This window comes from Globicephala melas, chromosome 6, assembly GCF_963455315.2.
Source record: "Globicephala melas chromosome 6, mGloMel1.2, whole genome shotgun sequence".
Lineage (NCBI taxonomy): Eukaryota > Metazoa > Chordata > Mammalia > Artiodactyla > Delphinidae > Globicephala > Globicephala melas.
The window spans coordinates 57,345,203-57,365,015 of NC_083319.1; the positions used below are offsets into that span (position 1 = coordinate 57,345,203).

The 19,813-nt window shown below is 40.1% G+C and overlaps 1 protein-coding gene across 4 annotated transcripts in view; it reads left to right on the forward strand.

Moving 5' to 3' along the window:
• KDM4C (lysine demethylase 4C) overlaps window positions 1–19,813 on the forward strand; it is a 409,962-nt gene that overhangs the window by 305,216 nt on the left and 84,933 nt on the right. For all 4 annotated transcript variants that reach the window (XM_030877155.3, XM_030877156.3, XM_060300914.2 and 1 more), the window contains one exon: window positions 17,099–17,284. In XM_030877155.3, the coding sequence (XP_030733015.1) occupies window positions 17,099–17,284 (186 nt within the window). The remainder of the gene's footprint in view (window positions 1–17,098; window positions 17,285–19,813) is intronic.

The following is a 19,813-nucleotide window of genomic DNA, read 5'->3' on the forward strand; positions in this document are numbered from 1 at the left end:
ACTGGTGTGAGATGATATCTCATTGTAGTTTTGATTTGCATTTCTCTAATGATTAATGATGTTGAGCATTCTTTCATGTGTTTGTTGGCACTCTGTATATCTTCTTTGGAGAAATGTCTATTTAGGTCTTCTGCACATTTTTGGATTGGGTTGTTTGTTTTTTTGTTATTGAGCTGCATGAGCTGCTTGTAAATTTTGGAGATTAATCCTTTGTCAGTTGCTTCATTTGCAGATATTTTCTCCCATTCTGAGGGTTGTCTTTTGGTCTTGTTTATGGTTTCCTTTGCTGTGCAAAAGCTTTGAAGTTTCATTAGGTCCCATTTGTTTATTTTTGTTTTTATTTCCATTTCTCTAGGAGATGGGTCAAAAAGAATCTTGCTGTGATTTATGTCATAGAGTGTTCTGCCTATGTTTTCCTCTAAGAGTTTGATAGTTTCTGGCCTTACATTTAGGTCTTTAATCCATTTTGAGCTTATCTTTGTGTATGGTGTTAGGGAGTGATCTAATCTCATACTTCTACATGTACCTGTCCAGTTTTCCCAGCACCACTTATTGAAGAGGCTGTCCTTTCTCCACTGTACATTCCTGCCTCCTTTATCAAAGATAAGGTGACCATATGTGTGTGGGTTTATCTCTGGGCTTTCTATCCTGTTCCATTGATCTATCTTTCTATTTTTGTGCCAGTACCATACTGTCTTGATTACTATAGCTTTGTAGTATAGTCTGAAGTCAGAGAGCCTGATTCCTCCAGCTCCATTTTTCGTTCTCAAGATTGCTTTGGCTGTTCGGGGTCTTTTGTGTTTCCATCCAAATTGTGAGACTTTTTGTTCTAGTTCTGTGAAAAATGCCAGTGGTAGTTTGATAGGGGTTGCATTGAATCTGTAGATTGCTTTGGGTAGTAGAGTCATTTTCACAATGTTGATTCTTCCAATTCAAGAACATGGTATATCTCTCCATCTATTTGTATCATCTTTAATTTCTTTCATCAGTGTCTTATAATTTTCTGCATCCAGGTCTTTTGTCTCCTTAGGTAGGTTTATTCCTAGATATTTTATTCTTTTTGTTGCAATGGTAAATGGGAGTGTTTTCTTGATTTCACTTTCAGATGTTTTATCATTAGTGTATAGGAATGCCATAGATTTCTGTGCATTAATTTTGTATCCTGCTACTTTACCAAATTCATTGATTAGCTCTAGTAGTTTTCTGGTAACATCTTTAGGATTCTCTATGTATAGTATCGTGTCATCTGCAAACAGTGACAGCTTTACTTCTTCTTTTCCAATTTGGAATCCTTTTATTTCCTTTTCTTCTCTGATTGCTGTGGCTAAAACTTCCAAAACTATGTTGAATAAGAGTGGTGAGAGTGGGCAACCTTGTCTTGTTCCTGATCTTAGTGGAAATGCATTCAGTTTTTCACCATTGAGGACGATGTTGGCTGTGGGTTTGTCATATATGGCCTTTATTATAGTGAGGAAAGTTCCCTCTATGCCTACTTTCTGCAGGGTTTTTATCATAAATTGGTGTTGAATTTTGTCAAAAGCTTTCTCTGCATCTATTGAGACGATCATATGGTTTTTCTCATTCAATTTGTTAATATGGTGTATCACGTTGATTGACTTGCGTATATTGAAGAATCCTTGCATTCCTGGAATAAGCCCCACTTGATCATGGTGTACGATCCGTTTAATGTGCTGTTGGATTCTGTTTGCTAGTATTTTGTTGAGGATTTTTGCATCTATGTTCATCAGTGATGTTGGCCTGTAGTTTTCTTTCTTTGTGACATCCTTGTCTGGTTTTGGTATCAGGGTGATGGTGGCCTCGTAGAATGAGTTTGGGAGTGTTCCTCCCTTTGCTATATTTTGGAAGAGTTTGAGAAGGATAGGTGATAGCTCTTCTCTAAATGTTTGATAGAATTCACCCGTGAAGCCATCTGGTCCTGGGCTTTTGTTCGTTGGAAGATTTTTAAGCACAGTTTCAATCTCAGTGCTTGTGATTGGTCTGTTCATATTTTCTATTTCTTCCTGATTCAGTCTTGGCAGGTTGTGCATTTCTAAGAATTTGTCCATTTCTTCCAGGTTGTCCATTTTATTGGCATAGAGTTGCTTGTAGTAATCTCTCATGATTGTTTGTATTTCTGCAGTGTCAGTTGTTACTTCTCCTTTTTCATTTCTAATTCTATTGATTTGAGTCTTCTCTCTTTTTTTCTTGATGAGTCTGGCTAATGGTTTATCAATTTTGTTTATCTTCTCAAAGAACCAGCTTTTAGTTTTATTGATCTTTTCTATCGTTTCCTTCATTTCTTTTTCATTTATTTCTGATCTGATTTTTATGATTTCTTTCCTCTGCTAACCTTGGGGTTTTTTTGTTTTTCTTTCTCTAATTGCTTTAGGTGCAGGTTTAGGTTGTTTATTCGAGATGTTTCCTGTTTCTTAAGGTAGGATTGTATTGCTATAAACTTCCCTCTTAGAACTGCTTTTGCTGCATCCCATAGGTTTTGGGTCGTTGTGTCTCCATTGTCATTTGTTTCTAGGTATTTTTTGATTTCCTTTTTGATTTCTTCAGAGATCACTTTGTTATTAAGTAGTGTATTGTTTAGCCTCCATGTGTTTGTATTTTTTACAGTTCTTTTCCTGTAATTGATATCTAGTCTCATAGCGTTGTGGTCGGAAAAGATACTTGATACAATTTCAATTTTCTTAAATTTACCAAGGCTTGATTTGTGACCCAAGATATGATCTATCCTGGAGAATGTTCCATGAGCACTTGAGAACAATGTGTATCCTGTTGTTTTTGGATGGAATGTCCTATAAATATCAATTAAGTCCATCATATTTAATGTATCATTTAAAGCTTGTGTTTCCTTATTTATTTTCCTTTTGGATGATCTGTCCATTGGTGAAAGTGGGGTGTTATGAATGTGTTACTGTCGATTTCCCCTTTTATGCCTGTTAGTATTTGTCTTATGTACTGAGGTGCTCCTATGTTGGGTGCGTAAATATTTACAATTGTTATATCTTCTTCTTGGATCGATCCCTTGATCATTATATAGTGTCCTTCTTTGTCTCTTCTAATAGTCTTTATTTTAAAGTCTATTTTGTCTGATATGAGAATTGCTATTCCAGCTTTCTTTTGGTTTCCATTTGCATGGAATATCTTTTTCCATCCCCTTACTTTCAGTCTGTATGTGTCTCTAGATCTGAAGTGGATCTCTTGTAGACAGCATATATATGGGTCTTGTTTTTGTACCCATTCAGCCAGTCTGTGTCTTTTGGTGGGAGCAATTAGTCCATTTATATTTAAGGTAATTATCGATATGTATGTTCCTATTCCCATTTTCTTAATTGTTTTGGGTTTGTTGTTGTAGGTCTTTTCCTTTTCTTGTGTTTCTTGCCTAGAGAAGTTCCTTTAGCATTTGTTGTAAAGCTGGTTTGGTGGTGCTGAACTCTCTCAGCTTTTGCTTGTCTGTAAAGTTTTTAATTTCTCCATCAAATCTGAATGAGATCCTTGCTGGGTAGAGTAATCTTGGTTGTAGCTTTTTCTCTTTCATCACTTTAAATATGTCCTGCCAGTCCCTTCTGGCTTGTATAGTTTCTGCTGAAAGATCAGCTGTTAACCTTATGGGAATTCCCTTTTGTGTTATTTGTTGTTTTTCCCTTGCTGCTTTTAATATATTTTCTTTGTATTTAGTTTTTTGACAGTTTGATTAATATGTGTCTTGGCGTATTTCTCCTTGGGTTTATCCTGTATGGGACTCTCTGTGCTTCCCGGACTTGATTAACTATTTCCTTGCCCATATTCAGGAAGTTTTCAACTATAATCTCTTCAAATATTTTCTCAGTCCCTTTCTTTTTCTCTTCTTCTTCTGGAACCCCTATAATTCGAATATTCGTGCATTTAATGTTATCCCAGAGGTCTCTGAGACTGTCCTCAGTTCTTTTCATTCTTTTTTCTTTATTGTGCTCTGCAGTAGTTATTTCCACTATTTTATCTTCCAGGTCACTTATCCGTTCTTCTGCCTCAGTTATTCTGCTATTGATCCCATCTAGAGTATTTTTAATTTCATTTATTGTGTTGTTCATTGTTGCTTGTTTCATCTTTAGTTCTTCTAGGTCCTTGTTAAGTGTTTCTTGCATTTTGTCTATTCTATTTCCAAGATTTTGGATCATCTTTACTATCATTATTCTGAAGTCCTTTTCAGGTAGACTGCCTATTTCCTCTTCATTTGTTAGGTCTGGTGGGTTTTTATCTTGCTCCTTCATCTGCTGTGTGTTTTTTTTCTGTCTTCTCATTTTGCTTATCTTACTGTGTTTGGGGTCTCCTTTTTGCAGGCTGCAGGTTTGTGGTTCCCGTTGTTTTTGGTGTCTGTCCCCAGTGGCTAAGGTTGGTTCAGTGGGTTGTGTAGGTTTCCTGGTGGAGGGGACTAGTGCATGTGTTCTGATGGATGAGGCTGGATCTTGTCTTTTTGGTGGGCAGGTCCACGTCTGGTGGTGTGTTTTGGGGTGTCTGTGGCCTTATTATGATTTTAGGCAGCCTCTCTGCTAATGGGTGGGGTTGTGTTCCTGTCTTTCTCATTGTTTGGCATAGGATGTCCATCACTGTAGCTTGTTGGTTGTTGAGTGAAGCTGGGTGCTGGTATTGAGATAGAGATCTCTGGGAGATTTTTGCCATTTGATATTATGTGGAGCTGGGAGGTCTCTTGTGGACCAGTGTCCTGAAGCTGGGTCTCCCACCTCAGAGGTACAGTACTGACTCCTGGCTACAGCACCAAGAGCCTTTCATCCACATGTCTTTCACGCCACCCTAGTTTCGAATCTCCCGCCCCTGCCCCTCAGGCTTGGTCCCCGTGGGAGCGATGTTTTCCATTTTTGCTTATTCACTGAAATATTTGTTCTTATGTGGTGATTGTTATCACTGTGTTCATTCATGGTGATTTTAGACATTTTTAATTGTTCTGTGTCAGGGATTCTTAACTTGTTTCATGGACTCTTTTGGCAGTTTTTGGTAAAGGCTATGGATAGTTCTTCAGAAAAGTATTTTAAAATATTAAAAATAAAATACATAGGATTACAGAGGAGACAATAATATTGAAGTACAGTTACTAAATTGTTTTAAAAATTAGTTTGTGACATGGTAACATGTTTTTTTTCTTTTTTATCAATGCATTAAATAACAAGATGCAGAAATCTATAGTTGCCTGGTGTCTGAATGATTACGAGCATCAGTGTTTTGAAACTGTGGCTTTGAAGATGAAGGGGAGGTCAGGGCGGTTGAGGACCTTCATGCCTCATGGTCCCTATTATCTGGGTGAAGGAATAGGCTCAGTTGTCTTTAGAATGTGCGGATTTGGGCTTGGGTTCAAGAGTGGTAAGGTTTGGGAACAGATGGGGCAGCCTTGCTTAGCTCTGACTATGTCCTAGGGTCTGAGAAACCTTTTATAGATGTTATTTCTTTGAACCCTGAGAACAGCTTCATGAGGAGTAGTTGCTGTTGTCATCTTTACTTGACCAGTGAAGCAGCTAAGCTTGGAAAGATTACCCACAAATAGATCATTGAAAAAAATATTGGCCATTTACTCGTCCTCAGAGGAAGTCCACCTAAATAATCCAGAAGCAGTATCCTGGTTAGTAAATCAATGCAAGGCCACAGTGGGGGCAGGGTTAGGGTTCAATCCTAATCCTTTGACCAGAGCCTGTCTTATCGCCTTTTGTCCATTCCCTCCGCTGGGAAAGATAAAAGAACTTCTCGGTGACCCTAAGGGCCACTTGAGATTGAAACCCCACATTCGTCTAATCTAGAAGACAAATCCCCAAACTCACTGTTAGGTGATTGTTCCTCCAGAAGCAGGAGGAGGGATGGGCTGTGGACTGGACAGTGTTCACACAGGGGGCTTTACCCTGACCTGGCTCTTCTCAGGGTCACAGTTTTCCCCAACGGAGAGGGAGAGGGTCTTCCTCTGAAAGGCCACCTGTGACACGTCTGCTAATGTTGAGCTAATAGCTTTTCATCACTGCTTCCTCAGTTTTATTTGGAGATATGGTGCTGGGGTATTTAAACTTAAGCATAAATTTTCGCAATGTGGTCTGCTGCTGGTATAATTGAAAGACAAGAGGCAAAGAGGTTGCAGCAGGCCACAGAGAGAACCATTCATGGGTGACAGTTTCTCACAAGAGTCAGATGTATTCAGGGGCCTTGGGGCAGCTTCTGGTGTTTAGAGCAGGAAGTACACCCCAACATCTCGGTTTGTGTAGTGATCAAAAAAAAATCATGAGATCTCTTTATTTTTCCTTTTTCCAAACATTCATATAAGTACCATTCACCAAGATAAATATATGTAGCAGAAGTGTACATAAATGTTCATTTAAACTGTTAAAAAGTGCCTATGGGAAGTCAGATAAGAGAGGCGGTTGAAACTTGGCTTGTGGGAGCCAGTTCCTTCTCTGCAGATTAGAGATGCCTTTACTGTTTCCTCTCAGACCCGACCAGTGAACGCAATTTCAGTAAATATACAGAAAACAGGCATTTCAGAAACATACACTCCTCTCTAAAAAAAACCTTGAACAAAATAACCCGGCAACCTTTATAGTGTTGGATGTTTGCACTGTCTCAAAACAAATATTGCTAAGGATAATTAGTCTTTGTCTTTGATTTATTGTTTTTTTGTCAGATATCTTAAGGCCTTTAGGCTTGAGGCCAGAAATAAATAGAAAATGTGTCCTAGTCCTTGATCTGATAATGCCAATAGCAAGTCGTATCAGATATTCATAATAAATAAAGATTTTTTTTTTTTGCCTGTCCTTGGAACAGCAGGAAGCTTGTAAGCCAGCCTCCCTAAACTGTGACAAACAGGAAAATTGTGTTTCTTTTTAGATTTAACAGAGAATTAAATGATTAAAATGCTATCATTTCCAGCATTAATTCAGAGCGATCTATAAAAATTCTTCTAAGTTATAAGTAACCTCACAAATTTGTGTCAATTTTTGTAGGTTAGAGAGCACATGTCAGTGTGCTGGACCTCGTTGTATCAGAAAGGACAGAGTGCCTTTTTTTTTTTTTTAAGTAAGTATATAATTCAGTAATTCTGGGTTCAATTAAATGCTTTATTCAAGGAGAGTAAGAATTTCTGTTTGATTTCTTGTAAACAATAATTTCAAAAAATGAAATTTCCTCTAGGAAACAGGTGCTCTTTAATATTAACATAAAAAGAAATAAAAGTGCAAATAAAAAGTACTTACAAAATGTTTATTTTGTGGTTTAGGAGGCTTGCTTTCCCCACCCATCAGCTGAAAGATGTTTAGTGACACTTAATAAGTACTCGGAATAAGGTTTGTTCTAAAGCTCTCTGTATGCTATAGTTGTATGCCCCCTTTGCCCTTTAAATCTGAAATAAACTTGCAATGAAGTATAGAACCCAAACGGGCTGTTAGAGAAGTAGAAATGATAAGTGATTGATTTTTCTCAGCATAGATAACATTGCCTATTTCGTGATTCAGCAAATGCTGCTTTATACCATCAGTGAAGTGCCTCTTTGAACATGAGATTGTGATGTTGCCTTTAATATTTAATTTAATTGCAAATGCTGCTTATATGTCTGGCTTTTCTGCATAGCCCAGGTAGTAATTGCAGAGGAGAAGCTCTGTTTTCTGCTGAGGGGGTGTCAGGAAGAAGGGCAGGAGACGTTCAGGGGCTAGCTTGCTGCCCCCATGACTTCTCACCATTTCTGTTTATTCAGGCCATGTTATTTTGGCTGTTTCTGTGACTATCCTTTGTGCCTGTGCTGAGCTGGATTCAAAACCAGGTCTGCCTGACTTCCCAGTCCATGCTTCTAATAACTGTGAAATACTATCCACGTAGGGAAGACAGGGGAGTGTGGTGTTTGGTCAGGGCACTCCCCAGGTATTTAGTTTGCACACATGCCAGGTGCCTTCGATAACAAGACGAGTAGAATTTGTCCAAACCCTCAAAGAGCAAAAGATGGATGAGCAAAGAGACATGCCTGGGCAACAGGCATTCTTAGCCCAAGGTTGTTGAGATTTTTCTGGGCTGCCCTGGAGACTTGCTTGGTTGCTGAAGCCACTCAGAAACCTCTTAGCTTTGTTACATCCATCTAGAATGTCCTCCCTCCCTCCCTCCTCATGCCTCTGCATGTGGACTGGCTGAAACCTGCTAGTCCTTCAAGGTGAACTCAAAGGCAGCCCACTCTTGCTGGCTTCCCCAGTTCTCTAAAACCTGCTAGACAGCTTCCCTGAGCCACGCGGGGGACCCCGTGTCCCCGCCGCCACTGCAGGCTCGGCCATCAGGCAGCACGTCCCCAGCACCCTGCAAGGCAGCATAGGACCTGGTGTAGAAGCATTGCACGTAGCCTCTGAACACCAAGAAGTTAATTACAGGGAACTTCTGACTTTGGAGAAGCCCCCTTTTTACTTTATTATGAGTTCCCGGGAGCCAGTCTGTGGAACTGACCCAGAAGTGCCTGGACTTGGTGACTCATGGCCCTCAGTTCAGAGCGGTGCACGGGTCACCTGCCTGAGCAATCCTGCCACCTGGCCTGAGCCGTCCAAGCAGAATCGCACCTCCTTCCTCGTCCTGTGTTGGTGTCCCTCGGGTGGCTGTCATGAAGTTCCTTCTTTGTTGCCCCTCTTTCTCACTTGAAGAGTGGTGAAGAGCAGGGGCACAGATGGGTAACTGCTCAGGTGCACATGCCAACTTCACCTTTGTTCTGCTGGTCCATCCCCATCTCCTTCCAAATCTGTAGCCCTTCATCTTGCTTATCGTGATGACCGTGGCAACACTTTTGTCACAGCTCTTTTTGTTTGCCAAATTAAGCTTCTTGAATAAATGGATGGCATCTTTTTGTGTCTCCTTTTGCATTTTTCAAAATGCCTTTCATATAGAAGATATTTAATAAATATTGAGATAGCTGAAAGAATGAATTGACGCGTTATATATAATAAGGAAACGATCCTTCATGTGGTCAATGGATATTTATTGAGCACCTACTGTGTGCAGTCAGTGTTCTAGTACTGGTATTAAAAGGTGCTTCCAGAGGATTCCTATTTGGTGATCTTCCTGGTGGTGTTTCTGCTGATCCAAAATTTAAAAAAAAAAAAAGTGTGACTGGGCTGTTGACATAATGCTTTTCAAGAGTCATTTGTTAATTTGTCAGTTTGTGTATGAACTGCCATGGCCTTTCCAGTTCTAGAATCCTTCTGTGATTCTTGTTTAATATTTCTCAGGGCCAACAAAGCCTCCCTTGCTTGTTTTGAATAAGTGCAGCCTTCTGGCTGATCACCACCACCTCTGCCCGTTTTTCTGTCTCTGTCTCTTGGCCTGGCTGAGCTCATTCCTCTGCCCTTTCCTCTTTAGCCTGCTGCTTGACTTTTTCTTAGCTTCTCACCTTTTGTGGGGTGAATCTCACTAAACAAAAAGCAATGAGATAAATGGCTTCTGATACATATCATAAATAATGATTTAATTCCACACACTTGACACCGTGAGCCATTTATTTTAATGCTCTGAACTTGAAGGGTAGAAATAACTTTTCTTGATGGGGGTGTGGAGCGACAGAGTGCTCACCATGTTACGAGCTGATGCACAAGTATTCAGAATTGAGTTTTGCTGTATCATTTCATGACATCTGCCATTTGTAATATGCTTAGACCACTGAGATCAGAACAATTCTGTCTGGCCCGAGTGGTGTGAGACTGCATATTAATTGCTGCCCCTTACTATAGCAGCCCATACCCTGCAGTGTGAGTTCACCGTGGACACCTCGGTTTTCAACCTTCCCTTCTCCCTTCCTCCCCAGCCGCTCTTTAGCTCTCTGGGTAAACTGATTTCTCTCGGTATCAATCTACTCCTCTCTCTGCTCCTTCTGAATCTTGCTCTCACATGACAGCTCTCGTGTTCTGCTTTTCCTTCTGCCTAAGTTGTTTACATGTCTGTTTCCTCCCCTGGACTGTAAGCTCCTTGCTGTAGATCTTAGACTGCCTCATACAGCGTTCCCCCAGTGTTGGCCATTATTGGCACGTGAGTGACTGAGTTAATGAATATTTATGAGCAGAACATAAATTTTACAGGTAGAATTAAAAAAAAAGGTTTCTCTTTTAAAACCTATATTTAAGGATGTAGAGCAAAATCAAAGTTTCAACCTCAGTCCTCTGACTTGCCTGCAACAATAGTGACATCCATTGAGTCCAACAGTATTCCCTGTTGGAGCTGGAAACGTCAGCTTGCCATGGAGTACCTGGAAAAAACATCTTTGGAGAGCAAAAGGAAAAAGGAATTAGGTAATATCAGCTTGTTACTTGTCTGATAAGGAAATACTAATTAAAATAAAAGTATTTGTGCCTGTTTTGAAATTATCAGCTTATTTATGGAAGAAAAAAGAATCATAAAATTGGCAAAACAACAATAAAATCATACCACAAATCATATTAAAAGAAAAAGAAGGGAAGGGGATGTGCTTTGAACCTGTAACTCCTTCACAGCTCATCATTTCTTGATGCCCTTTGCCAGGCTGTGTGCTCAAGGAATCTAATGGTACACAAAGCCTCATTGCCAGATACTTCATTAAATCCTCAACCCATTAGGAGCTTTAATGGCCTATGCCATTGGACTAAGTATGGAAATCCAGTCCCCCAAGAAAGTACAGTGATCTATAAATCATACTTGCCTGAGGATTCTCTCAGCCCTTGACACAGAAGAATAGATGAAAAAACATTGTACTTCCTGAATTGCCTGATACTAGAGCCTCTCAGAATAATCCACACCCTTTAACACTTTAACCCACCAGCCCAGTGGTTCTCAAAGTGTGATCCCTGGATCAACAGCATCAGTATTACTGACAACTTGTCAGAAATGCAAATTCAACAGCCCCAGCCCAGACACACTGAAATTCTGGGGGTGGCGCCTGCAACCTGTGCTTGAAGCAGGCCTCCCAGTGATTCTGAAGCCCTCTAACATCTCTGGTGGCATAGTTACGTGTGGAGTCTTTTTTCACTGTTGAGGAAACAGGCGAGCAGGTCTATAGCTTGACCAAAATATACTTGCCTGGATTCAGTTTAGTTCAACAAACATTGAGCAGCTGTTATGTCCCAGGCATCCTTACTAGAAAACCATAAAGGTGAATGACACCTTAAAGTCACTCTCCAGTGTCATCTGTGTCAGCATTTTCCTGCTCTGCTGTGTTGGTCTCCCTGGACATCAGCCCTCCTCAACTTTGTTCTGAAGTACCCCAAGTGATGGCTCTCTAGGCTGCCTCATTTGACTTCTCAAACCTCCTTTATTTATCGTCTTCCAGAAATTGGTTCCTTATCCCTTTCCCAGTGGGTCACTGGCATCTCAAACAGGAACTGCAGGAAGAATGGCCCTGTCTTTCTGAACTTTCTGTGCTTTTAAGTGCCCAACAGTCTTACTGTTCACACATTCCTTTCAGTCCTCATCCCTCGAGAAATTGGTCACCTCAACCCTCATCTATTTCAAAACTAAAGCAGCTACTAAAGAGGTTCTTTCCGACAGCACACAGACTGTCCAGCCCTGGCCTTGAGTGAGTAGCTCTATTTAAAGGAAGATATAGAATTTCTGTCAACAAAGAATAACAGGAGTGAAAAACACTTAACATTTACCTTCCTCCTAATAGCCACTTCCCTAGTCCAGGTCGTCATCATCCTTTGCGTCAGTATTCCTGTGGCTTCCTAACAGTTTCATTTCCCACCAGTCTGCTCTTTATCCACCTTGCTGTTAGAGTGATCTTACTTAAATACTGATTCCATCATTTCACAGCTCACTATCTTCAAGTACGTGCCCATGGCCTATAGCTGGGGTCAGCACACTAGGGCACGTGCTTGTTGTTGTAAATAAAGTTTTATTGGAACACAGCCACGCCCATCATCTGTGAATTATCTGTAGCAGCTTTTACACTACAGTTGACCCTTGAGAAACGTGGGTCCGTTTATCTGTGGATTTTTTTTTTCAATAAATATGTTGGAAAATTTTTTGGAGATTCGTGGCAATTTGAAAAACTTGCAGATGAACCATGTAGTTTAGAAATATGGAAAAAATTAAGAAAATGTTAGGTATGTCATGAATGCATAAACTATATGTAGATACTAGTCTATTTTATCATTTTCTACCATAAAATATACACAGATCTATTATAAAAAGTTAAAATTTATCAAAAGTTACACACACAAACACAGACCACACACGGTGCCACCCATTACATTAGGCTACCAGAGAGCAGTCATATTACTGCTTCTTCATTATTAATGCATGAATCATTATACCTGTAAATAAATATGAATTTTTTAACATTATCTTTTCATTTTTGATGCCTACTGTTAGCAATATGTTTAACATCTACCGTTTTTCATATCATATAAGACAATATTGATGTAGGTACTGACAGACAATTCATCTTGTAAACAGATGACATAAACTTAGGCATGGATAAATATAGTACAGTACTGTAGATGTATTTTATCTTCTTTGATTTTTTAAATAACATTTTCTTTTCTCTAGTTTACTTTATTGTAAGAATAGCGTGTATAATACATATGACATACAAAATACGTGTTCATCGACTGTTTATGTTATGGGTAAGGCTTCTGGTCAGCAGTAGGCTCTTAGTAATTAAGTTTGGGGGAGTCAAAAGTTACATGATTTTTGACTGCGCAGGGGTTGGGGTTGGTGCCCCTAAGCCCCACATTGTTCAATTCAACTACACAATGTAGAGTTGAGTACTTGCAACTGGCACTGTATGGCTCACAAGCCTAAAATATTTATCTGGCATTTTAAGAAAACTTCTGCTACCCTTGGTCTATAAGATAAAATTTAGTCTGTTTACAGTTAACTTACTGATATGTTTGGGTTTAGTTCTACCAATTTATAACGTGCTTTTTCCTTTGCTGCCACCTGTTCTGTGTTTCTGCTTCTTTCCTTTCATGTCTTTGTTTGAATTTATTATTTTTCCTTATTCTATTTGTTTTCACACTATTAGTGAATTGGTACTTTTACCCTTTTCCCAGACAATTCAAGAACATTTAGAACATTTAAAACTTCACTTTTACTACTTCTTCCTTATATGCTACAATTGTCATCTATTCAAATTCTCTCTCTGTTTTCAAACCCGGAAGACATTACTGTTATTGTTCATACAGTCCATATTCATTTAGATTTATCCACATATTTAGCATTTTGGTTATTCTTTACTTCTTCATTGCATACTTCTGATCCTTGAATGTGAAAAAGAAAAAATAATCTCTATGTTTGCTCTCACATTTGAATGAAAATTAGGCTGGATATAGACCAAATTTAATTTTCCTCTATAAATTGGAAGACTGTTTCATTGTCTTTTAGCACCCACTATTGCAGATTAGAGATCTGACAGTAATCTGATTTTTCTCTTTTATTCTTTGGAAGATTTTGGGATTTTCTCTTTTTATTTGGAAATATAACATGTATCTAAGATGTGTTTAGGTGATTAAAAAAAAAAATTAACCCTACTTGTTGGGCCTTTTTCAGGTCTGGAAAATTTCTGTTATTTTCTCTTTTTCTATTCATCTAGAATGCCTTTTTTTTTTTTTTTTTTTTCAGTACACGGGCCTCTCACTGCCGTTGCCTCTCCCATTTAGGAGCACAGGCTCCAGATGCGCAGGCTCAGCGGCCATGGCTCACGGGCCCAGCCGCTACGTGGCATGTGGGATCTTCCCAGACCAGGGCACGAACCCATGTCCCCTGCATCGGCAGGCGGACTCTCAATCACTGCGCCACCAGGGAAGCCCTAGAATGCCTTTTAGAGAGATAATAGAACATCTGGATCTCTTTTCAATACTGCTTAGCATTTGTGTTCCATTTTCCTTCTTTTTTGATCTTTTCTTCTGTGTTCTGTACAATCTCTGGGCTCCATCTTCCAGTTGCTAATTTGATCTTCAGTGGGATCCTTTTCAGAATTCAGCACATCTTAATTTTTTTTTCTTTGCAATAATATTTTTAATTTTAGAACTGGTGGTTGTTACTGTTTGTGTTTTTCAATTGATGGGATCTGTTTGGGAATCTCTATCATAACACGTGCTGCATCTCTTTTAAACTCGTCTTCTGTTTCCCCTTACCTGATTCCTTAGGCCAGCTATTCTTCTATTTATTAATTATAGTATCTCTTGTTCATGGCATTGTTTTCCTTCAAGTGTTTGTGATTTTTAAAGTATATGATTGTATTTTATCTTGGGTGCACTATTTTTTTCCTTAGCCCAAACGAGAATTCACTTGTCCTATTGGCAAATGATAGGTCAGGTCACAGGACTCGGATTCAGATCGGATCAGATTACTTCACCTGCTGATGAAGAGTGGGGGCAGGTGGGCCATGGGGCTGGCCTGACAGTGGGTCCCTTGTCTTTTAATTATTTGCTTCCACTCTTGACATTAGCCTTGCCAGAACTGCCTCCTCAGAGAAACCTACTAATAGTTTGTTGCTGGGGCTCTCCTCCCTGAAATTAAGTGCTCTCTTTTTTGTTAGTCAGTGCTGTTATGGTTTCATTATTTTTCCTATCTCTATTTATTTAGGGTTTGGGGCTGGTGGATTTGTAGCAGGGGCTGAGGCCACCATCTTGATCCAGTCAGTTCATTACATTTCTTTAAAGCCTTCTTCCCTATGTTACCCCCAAGCATACCTGATTGCACTGGTCATTCTAGTTTCGTATAGCATTTTGTTTCTACTTTTTTCATAGTACTTAATTCTATTGTAACATTCTAGGAAGTGGCTTATATGTCCTAATCTTTGCCCTATTGAATTAAATTCCGCAGCCCAGCAGTATAGGTGTTAAATTGCCATAGTTGCTTTAGCCAGGGTAGAGGACTATTGGTTTAGTAGCAAGCAAGTGAAACTGGGGTTTGGAAGTACTATGTAGACTGTAATACAGCATACGGAATGGCTCCCCTACTAAGTTTTGTGGAGTTCTCCATCTCTGCAAGAACCTATTAGATGTTTAAGCCAAACTTCTCAACCCTGTGAATAAACATCTTCCAAAGCATTGCATTACAATAGTCTGCAGGTTGACTTTCTAAGGATACTGGTTTTATCCTTAGAAATGGCTACCTCTGGTCTTCCTGGGAAAGGAGGCACTTCCCTTACTAGATTCCAAGGAGTGAGTTATTAGTAGGCTTAAATGTATTCTCTCTGTCTCCTTCCCTCTTTCTGGAGAACTTCTGTTTATTGAGGAAGTTAATGGTAGAAGAGGCTGGGAGTTACCAGTTCATTAATTAGCTAAGTCATAGTACTCTTTCTTACTCTTAATCCTATTTAATTGGTAAAATAGGAAACAATTTCTCCTTTCATACATCTGTCAATATCTGAACTTATTCAAACACTGACCTCTTTGTGGTGTGATTAGGCTCTTAAAAGATTATCTGATTATGCCTGGGGTTCCTGATATGAGGTCTTTCTATTATATCTGTCATCATATTTCAAATGGTTGGAATTGACAAAAAGATACTGGTAAACCAAGAATTACCAGGAATGTATTGAAACTGATACCAAGAATTGCCAAAGAGATATCAAAATGTTAAATAATGCTTTTGTTCGTATTGTAATGGGTCTTTTTTCAGTTCTATGGGAAGGTGAATCAAAATGGCATGAAATAAAAGACTGCGAGACTGGTTAGGAGGCCACTACTACACTGGGCAAGACAACATGGACAGAGATGGTGAAAGTTGGTATAGATGGGTAGGTGAGATCAGAGTAAGATTAAGGTGCAGAATCTATTAAGGTGCAGACTGAAGATGCTGATCAGATGTGAGGGCAAAGAAGAGTTAGAAGTTTTGTCCACATTGATTCTTACAGGTCTGTTGATAAAACATTACAGTTCTCAAAAGGCATTGAGTATAAGTACCTTTTTTGTCCCAGGAAGGAAAATGTACCTATAAAAGAAGAATATTTGCATCATCATTTGATCAGATTGCAGACTTACTTTATCCTTAGGAATGAAAAGTTGAGCTTTTTGATCACTCTGTTTCTTCTGCTTTCTGAACCTGACCCTGTGTTGTTCTACAACTGTTTTTTCCTAACCTTCAAGTATTAGTTCACAAATCTTGCATTTAGTGAAGCTGTTTGATTTTTTCCCATCTCTCATAACAAATGTACTGATAATGTTTAGGGCTAATTGTATGCAATTTAACTTTCATATTGTGGTAATTATTATTGCAGTTTTTATTTCCATTCTTTCTTCCCCAGGCATAGTCAGCTATAGATATTCAACAAAATTATGCCCTTTGGGGTGATTTTCCATTTCCTCACTTTGGGAGGCATATTTTTGTTTCAGTCATGAAGGGTTCAGATTTGGATTATTAAGCACTTGAGCCTGCAGTTTCCACATTGGACCATTTAACACTTTACGTTTCTTTGTAAATGGAAACGTGAGCCCAGCTGTGTGCTCTTTGGGTTTTTTTTTTTTTCTTTTTTTTGCGGTACACGAGCCTCTCACTGTTGTGGCCTCACGGGTTGCAGAGTACAGGCTCCAGACGTGCAGGCTCAGCGGCCATGGCTCACGGTCCCAGCCGCTCCACAGCACGTGGGATCCTCCCGGACCAGGGAATGAACCCGTGTCCCCTGCATCGGCAGGCGGACTCTCAACCACTGCGCCACCAGGGAAGCCCCTCTTTGGGTATTTCTGAAGACCTCGTCTAACTTAGGAGAGTATGTGCCTGTCTGTCAAACCCATAGTCTATCTCTTGATGTACAGAAAGGCCTAGCATGCAGAAGGTAAAAGAGAAGAAGCTTCAGCATTCATGGGTGATTTACAGGAGCACCCGGGGGGCTCTTCCTCAGCTCTGTGCCTGGAGAAGCATGTGCAAAAGGGCTTGGCTTTCCTTACCACAAGGAGTATTTCAGCATGTGTCTGGTAGTATGCGGCTGTAGCTGTGTGTTTCCTTGAAGGTACGCAGCTTATGTTGTCACAGTCACTCTCACCATTAGGGGCCCTGGAGGTCAGGCCTTGTTGATGTAATCAGTTTTTTTACTCTCTAATAGCTATTATGCTGTGAAGTGTGGAAATTGGCTGAGTTAACCGAGTTTGAATTGATGCTCTTCTTTGTTTTAACCCTCCAGAAATGCATGTTCTGCAGGCACCGGGTTAAGAAGGTCTCTGGAGCCTGCATCCAGTGTTCCTATGGCCGATGCCCAGCCTCATTCCACGTCACGTGTGCTCATGCTGCTGGGGTGCTGATGGAGCCTGACGATTGGCCGTATGTGGTGAACATCACGTGCTTTCGACATAAAGTCAACCCAAATGTGGTAAGTCCTGCTCTCCCTTTACCGATGCCAAGACTGCATATGAATCCCTTCCTGCACACCTCCCAGGGCTAGCATGTTCTACTCTGTAATGTTACTCATTGATGATGTGTCTAGACTGTGAGTTTCTTGAGGGCAGGTATTATACATTATTATTTACTAGTATTTGCCCAAGACCCATCAGTGTCTGGCACATGCTAGATGCAATAAATATTTATTGAGTTGAATGAGTGAATGAACAGATGAATGGATAAAACTCTTTATGCCTGTTCTGGTTTGGGGTTTGTCTACAGGGCTGCTGAGTATGCTTGTACAGGTTGTGTCCTGCACATCTCTGGGATGAGGGGGAGAGCATTTCTGGGAAGAGACTGATGTGAAAGCATCTCCTGAGATCCTGCAGTGTTTAATCCAGACACCTGTACACTCTGGCCTTAGGGGTTTATTTAATCCCTTCTAGAGAAAACAAAGAGCAGCAACACAGTAAAGGGAGGGAGAGGGTGATCACAAATGTTTGGGGACTTGCTGTCTGAGATGGGATAAGTTAGGGGCAGCATAGAGGCCCTGGGAGCAGTGCGGACAAGCTCAGAAAAGCGGAAATGCAGAAGAGAAGTTCAGAGGGCAGCGTTTTCTGCCTTTTCCATTTCACTCAGGACTGAACCTATTTCTGGGAAAAGAGCGTTTGCAACTAACTAACATGTGAATTTAATTGTAATTCAGTTTACCTGTCCTTGGTGAATGGAGTCTTTCCTCTGTTTCAAAGGCTTAGAATCATTAAGACAGTACAGAGGTAGTTGCTATGCCTTGGTTAGCTTTCTTGTTCACCATCGTTGTTTTTGGCTGCCAGTGAGGACTCTAAAGCATCCTATCGACCCTCAGCTTTGCTAACGTGCTGCCCCTTGTTATCCCTGGGAAGCTTGGCCACAGAGTATTTGCAGACTAACATGCTTGTCCCATGTCTCTAATCACGTCCTGTGAGCAGCCTGCCAAGTCGTCGGTATGGGCTTGGGGAGCCATGACGCATACACACCAGATCTCTCGGCTTTTTGATGATTCTGGCAACTTCCATTGGTGTCTTGAGAGATGCTTGATGTTTGTGGGTTGGAACTCTGTGTGGATGCATGCGAATGTGCAAATGTAGAAAATGACATCACCAACTGTCACATCTATTTTAAAGTCATTTTCCATACTTTTCCATTGTTTTAGGTCTCAAGTTACATATTCATTCGTGCTTTTTCCTTAGTTTCTTGAGTTGATGGGCTCTTGCTAAGAATAGTATATGTACTCAGCAGAAAACACTTTAGCAGCTTAAAAAAATTACACTAATAACACATTGCATTATGTGGCGCTTTGCCATTTACAGTGAAGTCACTAGCATTACCTCATTAGATGACACATGTGAATACATTTTGAGATGTGAACCGGGTCATGGCCTCTGGAGTCAGAGTTGTTGGTGTTCACACTTAGATTCTGCCAGTAACACATGTGCAGTCTTGTGCAAGTTCTTCTCTCTGAGTCTCAGCTTCCTTGTCTACAATGGCATGCCTACCTTACCATGTGGTTTTCAATCCACCGGACACTGTAAGCCCTCAGAAAATGAAAGTTGTACTACTGCTTTCTCGTTTTGCTACTTCTGCTGCTGTTGCTGCTACAATCCTACATGAACTGGGCCACATGAGTAATATTATCCCTGCTTCAAGGATAAGAAGCTCAAGTTCAGAGAGGTTCAGTTTTTTGCCCAAATAGATTCAGTTAATGAGCGACAAGTGCTGGAATGTAAATGTCTTTTCAGCCCCTGCTCTACTATTTGTTGAATTCCAAACCCCAAACCCCCAGTGGTGCTAGAGGTGTTCATCTAAAGCTTTGCTTGGGATCATATATTCCCCTTTTAATATTCCAGAGCTCTGTGGTTACTGATGATTATATTGAAGTTGCTATTAAAGAGATCCAGGTGTTCAATCAGGACCTCATTCCTCTTAACTCTGATGTGTGGCTCAGTCAGGTCTATGTTACCAATGTGTTTCATAAATGATGATGAAAAGGAAAATATTTGACTTTGAGGTGATTTAGAAACTGCTCTCCCCTACAGATTACTTTAAGCGTGGTATACTTTGTAAAGGGTAGGGAAAAGATCATATAATTTACATTACATGTGGCAGGTTTTCCTTATGAGGAAAACATTTTAGTGATGGTAAATTGCATTTGCAAAGCTCTCTAGGGGGAAGCATTATGAGCACTGGATTTCTAAAATACATTCCTGTTAGCTAATACTTATCCATTATTCTTTAATTAGACTTCAAGTATAGATTCCTCCCCAAAATGTTTGACAACTAACTAGAGGGAATTCATAGAATCTGGCAACTTTGGCTAAGAGCATTGTGATTACCCTTACTGTGTTAAGTGTCCTTTCCTTTTTCAAGCATAAAAAAATTGAACTTCACTCAGGTATCTCTCTTTGTGTAAACTGTGAGTGCCAGGAGACACACTCCCAAGAGTCGGAAGTATAGTTTGTCTGTGTTCTTAACCATGCCTTGA